The 13,630-nt window shown below is 43.3% G+C and overlaps 1 protein-coding gene across 1 annotated transcript in view; it reads left to right on the top strand.

Annotated features, from left to right (window-relative positions):
• LOC139204913 (protein spire homolog 1-like) overlaps window positions 1–12,709 on the top strand; it is a 35,108-nt gene extending 22,399 nt beyond the window's left edge. The window contains exons 6-18 of the mRNA XM_070834937.1: window positions 298–462; window positions 987–1,073; window positions 2,178–2,307; window positions 2,941–2,982; window positions 6,538–6,701; window positions 6,799–6,892; window positions 7,126–7,268; window positions 7,795–7,980; window positions 9,885–10,022; window positions 10,214–10,284; window positions 10,394–10,421; window positions 10,649–10,959; window positions 12,053–12,709. Coding sequence (XP_070691038.1) covers window positions 298–462; window positions 987–1,073; window positions 2,178–2,307; window positions 2,941–2,982; window positions 6,538–6,701; window positions 6,799–6,892; window positions 7,126–7,268; window positions 7,795–7,980; window positions 9,885–10,022; window positions 10,214–10,284; window positions 10,394–10,421; window positions 10,649–10,959; window positions 12,053–12,308 — 1,815 coding nt within the window. The 3' untranslated portion in view covers window positions 12,309–12,709. The remainder of the gene's footprint in view (window positions 1–297; window positions 463–986; window positions 1,074–2,177; window positions 2,308–2,940; window positions 2,983–6,537; window positions 6,702–6,798; window positions 6,893–7,125; window positions 7,269–7,794; window positions 7,981–9,884; window positions 10,023–10,213; window positions 10,285–10,393; window positions 10,422–10,648; window positions 10,960–12,052) is intronic.
• The last annotated feature ends 921 nt before the right edge of the window (window positions 12,710–13,630 follow it).

Raw genomic sequence — 13,630 nt, 5'->3', positions numbered from 1 at the left:
AGGCAGCTAGACCCCTGACCCCTGACCTCTGACCTCTGACCTCTGACCTCTGACCTCCAGCATAACCTGATCATTCCTCCTCACCAAAATCTAACTCACCTGAAGTACAAGGGGAACACTCCTCCATAACTGCATGTTATAAATAAAGATATCTTTATGAATGCATGTTAGACTCTGAATCGGCAGAGATTAAAGAGCACAGATGGATGCTATTGTCCAAACAAATTCACATTCAAAAATCATCATGGTATTCCCTACTTACCCTTTTCCCATGCTGCCATTTGCTTCCCCCATCAGGCTCGATTCTGGGTTCAGGTGATGAGGGACCTGCGCGAAGGAGTCAAGCTGAAGAAAGTGCAGGAGCGTCAGTACAACCCTCTGCCCATCGAGTACCAGCTCACTCCCTATGAGATGCTCATGGACGACATCAGGTCCAAACGCTACAAACTGCGCAAAGTCATGGTCAGTGTCCAATTTGGACCACAAACCACACGTAACAGCCACACGCCCGCCCCCTGCTTTGCTGCACGTCTGTTGTTCTGTTGTTTCAGTCCCGCTGGAAGCTGCTTGGAAAAGCTTGAGACAGCGTTGCATAATAACTGTAGACTGGGAGGATGCTCTTTCGGATAGCAGCGTAGTGTTTGTGTTCATTTATGTGGTGATGTGAAGGATGTCATAACCTCATAACCTCTTGTTTAACAAAAACATGGAAAATAGTTTGTCATAATCCCAGCCATACATGGTACATGGCAACTATAGGTCATTTGGCATTGCTCACAGTATTGATTGATGATTTATCAAGTATTTGTTTGATAGATAATTAAACAGTGACAGTTTTATGGATTGATGATGAGGTGTTTACTGACTTATTCAGTCTTAGGTCATCGTAAACTGAACACCTTTGGGGTTTGGACTGTGGGTCAAGACATTCTTGGCCTCTGGGAAACTGTGATGGACATTTTTTCGACCCTGTTCTGCTGTTTCAGGTAAATGGAGACATCCCTCCCAGGTTAAAGAAGAGCGCTCATGAAGTCATCCTGGAGTTCATCAGGTCCAGACCACCTCTCAACCCTGTAAGTACAAATTAAGACCGTGGACCTAAACACGACAATTCATCCGTGTGCAAACTGTGAACTTCTGACCCCTAAAACAAAGCAATATCTACTTGTGACCCCTTCTCAGTTGTATCACATGTATATCAGATGTGATTAGTTCGGCCAAAGAATGAATTCCCCCCTTGTGTTATTTGAGTACATTTTAGAGGGTCATAGAGGTGAAATTATCCAGTAATTGACGAGAAAATCAAATATTATACGACCTGAACATGTTTTTTCCTGCCTTCAGTCCTCTTGCCTTTGTGTGGGTCCTGACTCTCAGACTGAGGAGCTAGAAAATGCTGATTTGTCGTAGCTAAAGCCAGAACTATTGTGATTATGAAAGTAGATGTGACCGTGAGAATATGTGCAGCGAAAGCAAACTGTTTTAGGTTAAATTATAATTTAAAAAATGGTAATTTTCCTTTAAAATGTTATATTCACCCCAGTCGAACAGAAGAACGCTGTAGATAATAACACGGTCATATTACATTAGTGTAAGAATTATTATTTAAAGTTTAATAACATATATAACAGTGTTTCTCAACCTTTTTGGTGTCAAGGACCCCCAAATGATGCACATCAGGCTGCAGCCTCATATTTGATGTTATTCCAATATGTTGTAGTTATTCCATAACTGTCTGTACTGACAGTGGCACATAATTTTATTGGTTTAACTTCTAGTCAATTAAATAATGCAATTAAATTATTTCCCATTTTTCTGGAGGCCCCCTGGAACCCCTTCATGGACCCCTGAGGGAGCCCTGACCTCAGCTTGAGAACCACTGATACATAGTATATCAAAAACTCTTCATTTTCATTTGCAGCTTTCTAATTCCAGTGTCAGTGCACTGTGAGTTTCAGAGAAATGCTGCGTTCATCAGTTCTCTGCTGATATAAATCTTACTCCAGAACCAGCAGCTGCTGCTTCAGCAGGGCACTCAATCAGTCACAGGAGATATAAGGAGCTGGCGATGAACAGGCCTGCTGGCTGTAACCCTGTTTGTTTGTGTCAGTTGTTGTACTCCACTCCACATACTCTCTGGCAGCGTCTGTATTTTACCCTCCATCAACCCGTGCCAGGTGTCGGCTCGTAAGCTGAAGCCGCAGACTCAACCTCCTCCGACGCTGCATGAGCGGATCCTCGAGGAAATCAAAGCAGAGAGGAAACTTCGACCAGTGTCGCCCGGTGAGGTCCGGAGGGGAAGGCTGGGTAAGAAAACTCACAAGCTTCTTTGTCCCCGTTCTTGATATTTTCATACCTTTTGTTACAAACACAAACACACACACACACAAACACACACACACCCTCTCTCTCTCTCTGTCATGCACATGAAAGCATACTTCACTCTGAAACGTATTTTCCAAGCTGAAGTATGGAGCCGACGCTTCACCTGCTGGGCATCATGTGCAAAACCAACAAAGCTCAGATGAGAGATGTGTGGTAACATCAGTATAAAGTTTCACCCCCTTTTACACTTTACTACACTATTGTTTGTGCCTTTGCTCTTTGCTGCCTAACTTATCATATTTATGTTGCAACTAATGCCTATTATTGTTTTGCTGTCTATGCAGTATAGTGAAAGTTGCACATGACTAATAATGCTAAGTGTCTGCAATTCAATTAACACAACAACTGCTTCTGAATGTCAGAACTTATTCCAAATCCTACTATGAACGGTTTGTACTTCAGTGGTCTAAAACCAGACTTATATGCATGATATACCCGTGCATTTGTTGCCAAATACAAGCAGATTGCATCTTTTAATGTATTACAGTAAGTGTTTCCTTAACTTACCTCCTAATCACATAACATGTCCAATGCCATGACTGTTTCTCGTTGCAGTAATTCGGCCACTTAGCATGTCTTTCAGTTTTGATGCGTCAGGTAAAGTCTACCTTGCTGCTTACCTGGCTTCTTATTTTGTTTTGTTTTGTTTAAATCTTTCTGTTTCCTTCCTTGTTGTGGCTGCTCATCAGCTCTCCCAGCCTGCACACACATCAAACACACTGTATCAGCGCACACTCCACACACATTTCACGCCATGCTTCAGTGGTAGGTGGTGACGGTCGGCTGCGGTCTGTGTGTGTGGGGGGGTTGTGGTGATGTGGGACACTGGTCAGTAGGAGGACACTGATGAGAGCAAACCTGTAGCTGTAGTCATAGCAACCACTGAGGATGCTGAGGTTAGTGTCATTTACGACATTAGCAGGGTTTATTGCATATTTACACTACTCACTGTATGTGGTTTTTCACACAACAGGGAATCCTAACTTCCCAATAGCGTGTGGCTGTGCTAAAGGGAAAGATCAAAGTCAGCTCTGACTGACTGGAGCAGATCACATCACTCACTGGAGGACTGACTTATTTAAAGGGCTTTACTGTTCTTGGAGCTATGCATGCCAATGTTTAGATACTGAATGAATGGCCAGTGACGGTTTAAACCATCCAGCTATCCGGTTTATGATAATGTAGAATTCTGAAGTCAGAGTTGCGGATGACTTAATTGTTTCCTCAGTTCACCTCAGATCTTTTGAGGACATAATTTTGGTGTTATAATCCTACTGAATGATAGTTGTGTGCAGATCATTCAGTCTGTTTTATCTGCAGCTCCTGTCAAACAAACAAAAGGATTATATCACTCCTGGAAAGTGTTCCTGGTTGTTGCTTCTGATCTCTAAACACTCAGGAGCAGCGTCACCTTTGCTAAGCGCATCATCTGTCAAATACGTTGCTGTAATGTGAATCTTAAGTAGCGTGCAAGTGTGCAGCCAGCCGTCGAACCGAGGAGTGAAAAGGAACGGCCGAAAGAGCTGCTGCCACTTCTGAATCTCAGAGCATCATCGGCTTCATACAAAAGGGTCTTTCATGCTCCACAGTGACTTTGCAGAATTTAATCAGGGTGCAGATGGATCAGTGCACAGGCACATCCTCTGCACAGCACTCAGTAAACTGAGGGATCTTCTCTCTCTGTTTAGCCTCAAATACATATAACAAATGTAATGAGACGGTTTTGATTGAGGTGGTGAGGAAATACTGCTGAGGCAGGCGAATCAGAATAATGCTGTGCTCCACTGTCCCTCCTACCGAAGCCAGCGTCTCTCATCACACCCACAAGCTTTATCACCTCACGCTTCCTCATTCATGCTGTCCGATAATCAGTGTGTGGGTGTGTGTGTGTGCAAACTACCCTCCATAATGGATGATTCTCATATGGAGTAGGCAGTTTGATTCTCTCTTTGCTCTATATTTCGTGGGGACATGGTATATACCCACTGACACGTTAATGAACATGATTAAGGTTTTAATCAGGCACAAGGCAACACGGTGTCAACGGGGAAATCCATTTCAGAAGATAGAAATACTGTTACACAACTCTTGGTGATGGGTCCATTTTGTTGTTTGGTGGTGGGGTTTTTCATTCCCCATAACTACCAACATGGACATTCCTACTGGGATTTATGTATTTATGGAATATCTCAACATTTTGGGAGATCCTTTTATTCCATTTCCTGCTGGGAGTTAGTAGAGCAGATTGATATCGCTCTCATATCTGTGCAGTAAATATGAAGCTAGAGCTTGACGTTGGTTAGTTTAACTTACATAAAGACTAGAGGCAGGAGGATACAGCTAGCCTGGTTTACAGGTAGTTTTATGGGGAGCTTCCTTCCATTAATGCACCACTGTTTAATAGTTGCAACACATAACTCCTTGTGGAAAAATACAACTTACTACATGTTTTTTTTTTTTTACATATTTTCTGCACAAATTAGACAAACAATACAAGATACAGTAAGTTAATCAGCGAGGTTCTGCGCTAAGATAAGCTAATTGGCTGCTGGCTTTATAGCTTCATGCTTAACGCACAGACATAAGCACATTTCCCGAAATGTCAAACTATTCCTTTAAAAACTGAAAATGTTTCGGCTGAAACGTACATGAATAAATGTCAGGTTTTGTGGTCAGTTTCTTTAGAATCAAAGAGCATTGGCCTCTTTGCAGAGCTTCCATATTGACATTTATCAGCCGGACCAAACCTAAAGGTGTCAGACAGACCAGTTTCACCATCAACAGCAGCCTTGGGCCAAAATGATGTGCAGCAGCAAGACGTACGTGGCTGCAAACATTAGATATAATGTACATACCCGACAAGTGAAAGGTCACACTTTAAAGCTATTTGTATACTCATGCAGCCATCTTTGATTTGAAAGCAACACCTTGGTGTCAGTTGCATGCAAGCATGAAAATGTTGGAAAAAAATGTTGGAAACATTTGTAGTGTGGGTGGGGTTTCACCAAAAAGGTTTATTAGCAACATTCAACCTCAAAGTAATGCAGTGACTGCATTGATCCTGATATATTAGTAGGACAGACATACCTACCCTACCTACCCGAGGGTACCCTAATGAAGGAGGTGTCCCCTTTTAGGTTTTGGCAAAACTCGCAGTATGCCACAGGATTTGTTCCGTACTGGATTAGGTAAAGTATGAGTACTGCTGTGATTTTGAAGGCCTTGTTCACCCTTAACCTAATGGCCGTGTCTGTCTGCCTCCCTGGCTGTAAACTAATACTCCTCTATTTAAATATTTGAGTACTGAAGCTTGGCCAAGACACATGTAGACTGTACAGTGACTTATGGCTAATTTTGGCTGCTCTGTTTGTGTTTGGGAAAGTCTAAAGCCTGGTGATTTAGTCTCTTAGAGATTTTAGGTTGTAGACAGACAGGTTCTAGTCCAGCAGCAGAAACAATGAGCTCATGCGGATGCTTTTCCCACAAACAGGAAACTGAAAGGAGAACAGAGAGAGGTTTCAGGGCTCCCATAGATCCTATCAGCTGCTGCTCTTTATCTGTCTTTTGCAGCACTCCTCTGTCTCCTCTTCTCACACTCCCTCCCTCCCTCTAAACCCTCTTTTCAGCCATTTTGCCCCCTAAGAATCACAGCTAGAGTCAGGCAGCTTGTTATAGTTGGTTATCACAGACTGTTTCCTATTTTTGGACCTAATGACGCCTCTTTCAGGGCAGAATAACTTTCTTAGTCACTTTGTTTTTCAAGGATTCAGTTTCCCCAAAAATGCTCCACAGTGCCTGTCAGGAGAGAGAATAACATTCTAAGAGTTCAGAGGCTGAATATTTCATGAAAGAGGCATCCATGCTCTGTGTGTAACACCGGCCTGCTCCTCTGCCCCTCCTCAGACCAACTTAACTCACCCTTCCTGACCTCTTCAACCTCAGGATGGATCTCAAACCTCAGTCCTGTCTAGGATCCATTGCATCTTTTCTCCTTACCTCCCATTAAAATAAATTTGGAAACAAGAAACTGAAATAGGCTGAAAGAATAACAAGAGATGCAAGGAATCATATGAGGAAGTGTTTTGAGGTTCATCCCAAGTGCTTTTACTCCTTTTGTCTGTTTGACTTTCTCTTGTGCGTGGCTCTGTGCAGATGACTTTAGTCCGTACATGGGCAGGAGGGCGTCCAGCTCTCTGTCTCTGACCAATGGATCAGCGTCTTCCAGGGTTGAACCCTCTGGATCTCAGTCTGCACCTCAGAGGAAAAGGCTCCTGAAGGCTCCCAGCCTGGCCGAGCTGGACAGCTCCGACTCTGACGTCAGTATGAGTTTGTGTGTTTGGGATGGATCTTTAGAAATGACATCTGGCATGTTTGGAGCAATTAACCACGTGTTTGTATACTCCATTTATTCAGGATGAGATTTTTGGGCACAAATCTGCCAGCAGCTCCAGTGTGGCCACGTCTTTGATGGATGATACATCCCCGGAGTCTGTGCTGGGGAAGAAAAGTGAGTCAGGAATTATTTCTGCATCCCCATCACAGCTCAGTCGCCTCCTCAACTAAACCACACACTCACAGTGATGAATAAGTTTTAATGCTACAGTCATGTTTTCCTGAGATTTTCTTTCTTTGTGTCTAGTTTATAATCAGTTCTTGAGCCCTGAATTAACTGAATCGAATCTCTCCAGTCAAGCTGCTTCCTTTTCTCCCTTTAACCTCTCTTTCCTCGATGGACGCCAGCTCCCCCCATGTTCCTGCCCATCTCCTCTACACCTCAGCCAGAGAAGCGTCAGACGCCCCAGAGGAGACACTCCATCGAGAAGGAAACCCCGACCAATGTCCGACAGTTTCTGCCGCCCTCCAAACAGAGCTCCAAGTCTCTGGTGAGTCAGACATGTTTTTGTCCTCAGTAGGTGAAATGTACAATAAAAGTACGTCACAAAAATGGACAGGACAAGAAGTGTTCCTTTGGTTTTGATTTTTTAAAACTGTCTATAGGAGCAGTGGAAATTAATTAACAAACAGCAAATAGATAGTGCTAATCTACAAAATAGAGCAGTGCAACAGTATTAGAGCATGTAACTGTGGTCTCTGTGTTTTAGCCCAGCCCTGAGCAAAGAGCCTGTCCAGTAACTTAATAAGGAAGACAGATAAGGTGGAGAATGGGAGACGGAAGGCAGCAACTGGGTCTTTACAAAGAACCACATGAGAGGGGATTGAGACTAAACACTCACCGTCATCTTTATTATCATTTATTTGCATGACATGCGTCCTCCTGGATTGCTCCCCTCTCCCTTTTCTGTCACCGAACCCATTGTGTGTGCTCACATTGTCTCCCAGTGCGTCAAACTGCAGGAACCCTTCTCTTCCTCTCCCCTCCCACACACACTCTCACCCTCTCCTGCTCAGGTTGGGATGATAGCTTCATATCGTCCCCGGACCCCCCTCCTCCTCCTCCTCCCACTTCGCCCCTCTCCCTCCACTCTCCACCCTTTGCGGAGCTCCCACCCTATCGAGGCGTTTGTGTTGGGGTTGATGAAGGCAGTTTTTGCTCTGTGCAGGGGCATTTACCTCAGAGGAAGAGAGTCGGCCAAGGTTTGCCAGTCTCCCTCAGTCCGCCCTGGCATAACAAGCGTAACCGTAGTTTGTCATCCTCTCCTAATGCTTCCTGCTTCAATAGAGATCATTCACCTGTAGAGAAGGCTGCTTTTTATCTGAGGTGTGATCAAGCAGCTAGTGAGCAATGTATTTCATTCAATAATCATTCATTTCACTGCTTTGGACCTCATTTTAACAGCCAAACATAAGGCCGTAGCTGCAGCTAAAATTCATTTAGATCTGCCGTAGTGTTGAACAAATCATTTCTTAGCTAGTAATGGGATGCATTTCAATTAAATGTCTGATATTTTGGTTTATTTGTGGCACCATAAAACAGTTTGAAGTTGTCTGGTGTGCCCTTACCTCAGTTGCAAAGCAGCTTGCTGCAGCTGTCAGGAGTCATGAGATCAGCAGGAGTTATAGAGGATTAACGTGTACTACAGCAGTCAGTCAGTGACTCATGATGCATGACTGTTAAAAACAGTTTCACCACGATGCCCCGGCCAGCAAGCAAACACACCAATAACATTAACGCCGATTTAACCCATGATGATCAGTGATGATCAATATCACCGAGCACATTCGGTGTACATGGGCAGTACTGTAATGCAAAACCATAAAACTCCTCCACAACTATCATTTTTCACTTTGCTCATGTGTGAAATTCACGAGTGTTAAAGGTAAAACTAAAGTGTGGATGTAGCAAAAGCTTTATTTCACATAAAGCTTTTCTCAACACCTCAGAGGGCTCATTTGTTACATTTTGTGTCGATTAAATCAGAGTTAGAGTGACGAATCGGACCGACCGCAATCTGCCGGCTGTTAAGAAACATAAAAAACTGCTGTATACAACAACAACAAAGATTAAAGTTTAAAGAAAGAGGAAAACGGGTTTGTGCAGCAGAACTCATCTTATCTTGTGACCCTCTGGAGGGACACGACCCCTAGTTTGGAAACCACAGGACTAAACTATGTGACTGTATATAAAGCAGTTAAAACGAACCCAACGTTGCTTAAACACACATACTTAAATACACATCACAGGATGTTTTACTGCCGAATGAGTACTTTTATTTTTGATACTTGAAGTAAATTTAGCTGATAATACTTTTAGATAAGTACAAATGTAAATGTAGAACTTTTACATCGTTGTGTTGGTACTTTTACTGAAGTAAAGGATCTGAAGGCTTCCTCTGCCACTGTTGACAGCCAGGACGTCAGTGCCCTAAATGAATTAATGGAGACAGGAATACTGAAGGCTTCTGGGTGTCTGTTACAGCCATCTGTGGTAGCTGAGGTCCATGATGTCCAGAGGTTTTAGGGTAGTTATATCAGCAGTGTAGGACACATTGTAAATGAGGAGAAATAAATGGCACTTCCCTTTAAAACGAAACCCCTTTAAAATGTCTATTTATCATATTAAACCAATAAGATTTTTGTGATATCGATCAGTCGTACTAACATACAAACCAAAGCACAATACCTCCTCCAGTCATAGTCAGGAATAGAGCTTTAATGTGTTACTTCTTTCTTTATTAAGAGTAAATAAAGATTTATTGCGCAGCGATTGTATCAGGATATATTCATGTTCATAGACAATATATCACTGTGCAAGGATGCACATGTTTACAGACAATATGACATGACAGGAAAAACATCGGAAAGGTCGTTTAAGACCAGATGATTACGCACCATGAGCTCTGTCTGAGTCTGCCTCTTTCTGCGGCGAACAATGAAAACATTTTAACGGTCCAAATGTCGTCTGGACCCACGCGGGCTGCAGAGGGAGGGCTGTTTGTCTACTGAATGATGAACACTAAGGCCTGTGTGCTGGATCTGCTGTTGCCAGAGTCACTCACTGTTGTGTGTGTGTGTGTGTGTGTGTGTGTGTGTTGCTGCAGGAGGAGTTCTGCTTCCCTGTGGAGTGTCTGTCTCTGACGGTGGAGGAGGTGATGCACATCAGACAGGTGCTGGTTAAGGCCGAGCTGGAGAAGTTCCAGCAGTACAAAGAAATCTACCATGCTATGAAGAAGGGAAAGGTAACAACACACTTAGCTTGTATCGAGCACAGCTAGAGAATAAACTAACCTGCTATGAATGAGTTGGTCTGTGTGACTTCACAGCACATTTATCTGTCTTCAGTTCCAACCAATTACACTTGGTCAAACTATTTGATGTTTGCCTTCGTTTCTTTGTATTCTAACGTCGTCTCCATCTTTTTTTATTGCAGCTTTGCTTCTGTTGTCGAACCAAAAGGTTTTCCTTCTTCACCTGGTCCTACATCTGCCAGTTTTGCAAAAAGTAAAAACATCTGTCTTGATTATCTTCGTGTTTTGCATTTTAAAAAAAGAAAACTAATCTAATTTCACTCATCGCTTCCTCTGTTTTCTCTCTTTGTCTCTCCTTACAGGCCTGTGTGTTCACAGTGCTGCAAAAAGGTAAGTCAAATAGTACAATCAGCTGATCAACGCCTGCTTCGGTTTGTTCGACAGCACTGTGGCACCATTCAAAGCTGCATACTGAAGTAGTTTAAAGATTTTTAATCCTAATGCTCAAAATGGCTCAAAACTCTGACACCTTTGCACCAAAAACTGGAGGCCTGTGGTCTTCATCAGTGCTCGTTGTGGTTCTTCTGATTTACATTGATTTCTTTCCTGTCTAACAGATGCGGCTGCCATCCAAACCTTATTCCAGCTTGCCCATCTACTCCATTGGCTCGACCAACACTCTCCCCAGGGAGAGGGTAAGTGCCATGGCTGCTGTGGGACAAGACCTCTCCGTGGCTGGGGGGCCGGAGCCATCAGCGGTGGGAGGGGCCATGGCGTCCCCCACTCTGAGAGGGGCCATGGCGTCCCCCACTCTGAGAGGAGCAACAACAGGAGCATCTAAAGACGCTGGAAAAGGAGCAGCAGCTGCTAAACCTGAGAAATCCTCCGCTGGCCCACGGCGCCACAGCATTCACAAGACCATGTCCAAGTGAGAGCCATAAACACAATTATTCAGTCTGTCAAGAGGGCATCGTGTATTATGTCCTGATTCAACACAAAGTAGAGAGTGTGTATGATATTGACACAGTGGTCCTCATGATCCAAACTGTAACTGTAAAGTAACCGCAGATCCAGAAACCCTCCAAACGCTGAAACAGACTGAAAACGAGAGCTGAAGAACAAAATGCAGAAAATTGCTGCGTCTGTACAATCTGTTCAGATCTGGGCTCATAAATCCAGTGACTGTAGTTCACTCTCACTGTGACATCTAGTGGCTGAAAAGCAGTATGAGCAATGCAAAACAGTAAAACATTTATTTATCTATTTTAAAAAAAACCAACTGATTTTAGATAAAATACATTTAAAAGCTTTTTCTCTGTTCTACCAACCCGTTGGTGATTAAGGATTTATGAACTACATTTGACTTGACAAGTGATGTCACTTCTGGGGCTCTGTTATATAAGACTTAGCAGAACCTGTAATACTCATTATTCACACAGATTAGACTACTTTGCTGTTCTGTGTTAATGCTAGTTTCACCAACACTCAGTCAGCCTCAGCTGCAGCTCATGCACATTTGCTTGCATGCTAAATACGTGCTTGTATGTGCAGGTGTGCTAAACATTAATGTTAGCACATTCGTTTTGTCCATAAGAGGCACAGTTATATTTGTGCTTTCACGTGATTTCTTAAAATGTGGGACTGATTTTTATCGAACATAATCTTTACTAACCAGCCCAATTAAAGGCTTGATTCATCCAAATCACCCAAAAGGTTAACATACTAGCTCCACCTCAGCGGTATCAAACTATGCAGATCTGAAATAGATCGTGTACAAAGTAAATAAAGCCAAAGATAAAACCAGATAAGATGAATTCAACAAATTCCACCAGCTGACAAAGCCATAAAGAGCCGTACTGTGGCGGCCACACCTCAGACCCTGTGCAAATAAAACTAAAACAGTTGACTACAGGTTAAGGAGTTGTGTAATTAGGGTGACGTAGCTCTTTACAAAATGTACCCACAGACAGCAGTGTCCTCTGATCCGCTTCAGCTTGTCCTCCTGCTTCTTTTCCTCGCAGGTTTTCGAAGCACGGCTCCCTGAAGTCTCACGAGGAGCTGGAGCTTCCCTCGGAGCTGACGGAGGACTGGGCCACTATGGAGGTGTGTGTGGACTGCAAGAAGTTCATCTCCGACATTATCGCCTCCAGCAAGCACAGCCTGTCGCTGGCCACCAAGAGGGCTCGCTTAAAACGCAAGACCCAGTCCTTCTACCTGGCCTCCCCTAAAGGAAGGGAGGAGTACCGGCCCTCTGAACGGACAATCAAGGAGATCTAAAACTCTTAATCTTTCTCTCTGGCTGCTTCCAGCTCCACTGGCACAATAATAAAGACCCGTCACTGGACTTGATCGTACTGTACTGTACTTACTGTAGTCTGATAGTGGCTGATATGAAGCTCTCGGTGGTGGACAGTGTGGTTTCTGTTGCTGTGTCCTGATCATCATGTACAGCTCCTTCAGACAACAGCGTACTCCAGATCTGACCGTTTTTTTTTTTTTAACCATATCATAAATGATCCTTTAATCTCCGGCCACGGACTTTTGACTAAAGAGACGAGATCTGTTGTGATGACAGTGTCTCAAAGTGGAATGACTTCCCTCCCGTCTGATGGCACAACAGGAGTGGTCCAAAACAACTCGCACTGAAAAAATCAAAAAGCACAAGACAGACCTGATGCGTGTTTGGCTTCTTCAGGCACTGAGAGATGGTGATGTAACTAAGAGTGACACTCAAAAAAATACAGAATATTGAACTGTGCATTTTGTATGGGGTTTAATTTAGTTTTTTACACGTGTGTGTGTGTACAGTAAATGATTGTTCGATGAGAGGTCACCCTCTGTTTTTAATTTGTTTTCTCGCTTCTTGACGAAGCTTCGTTTTCCTCATGTCTGATTTCTGCATCACGTTTAGAAAACATCATCTGTCTCTAGGCAGATTTAGTGCCAAATAATACATTATTCTAATGTGTGTGTCACCCAAATGAGAGTTGTTTCTCCTGATGCATGCGTGCAGCCATCTTGCATCAATGATGCAACAAGCTGAGCTCACCCCTACGTGTTAAAGTTCCTGAGAACATGGTTTCAAATCTCTCTATAACACTGAATATTTAAGACTAGATAAGCATTAAGAGTTTAACACTCAGCTAATCTGCTTCTTTCAGGGCAGTGTGGGTATAACCTGATAAGATAGCTTGATAGTGATCTTGCAGAGGACTAGACAGATTATAAAATTGAAGCTGCAAAGGCTGCTATGGTCTCTATAGATGCTCCATAGCATCTTTTTCCTGTCTGGTAAATACCCATCTTTCAAACTCCACAGCCCCAGTTGGAAAAATCATCATAAATCTGTCTGAGTTTTAAGATCCATTAAAAATAGCCACAGAAGACACCACCCAGTCTCAGTAGTGCTCCTCGTGACGAGTGAACTGATCTTGTGTAAAACCTGTGAGGTGCTCCTGTTAGTGAGCGCCGCCACACGTTGCTAAATCCTGATTGGTGCAGGAAGTACGTGACATCACCTGTTTCCATCTGAGCCCCGCCCTCTGGAAAGCAGTGAGAAGAGCACAAGCAAAAAAACTTAATAAATAATGAATGAAAAA

This window comes from Pempheris klunzingeri, chromosome 8, assembly GCF_042242105.1.
Source record: "Pempheris klunzingeri isolate RE-2024b chromosome 8, fPemKlu1.hap1, whole genome shotgun sequence".
In the NCBI taxonomy this organism is placed as follows: Eukaryota; Metazoa; Chordata; class Actinopteri; order Acropomatiformes; family Pempheridae; genus Pempheris; species Pempheris klunzingeri.
The sequence above is the reverse complement of the archived record's forward strand: the minus strand, read 5'-3'. Positions and strand labels throughout refer to the sequence as shown.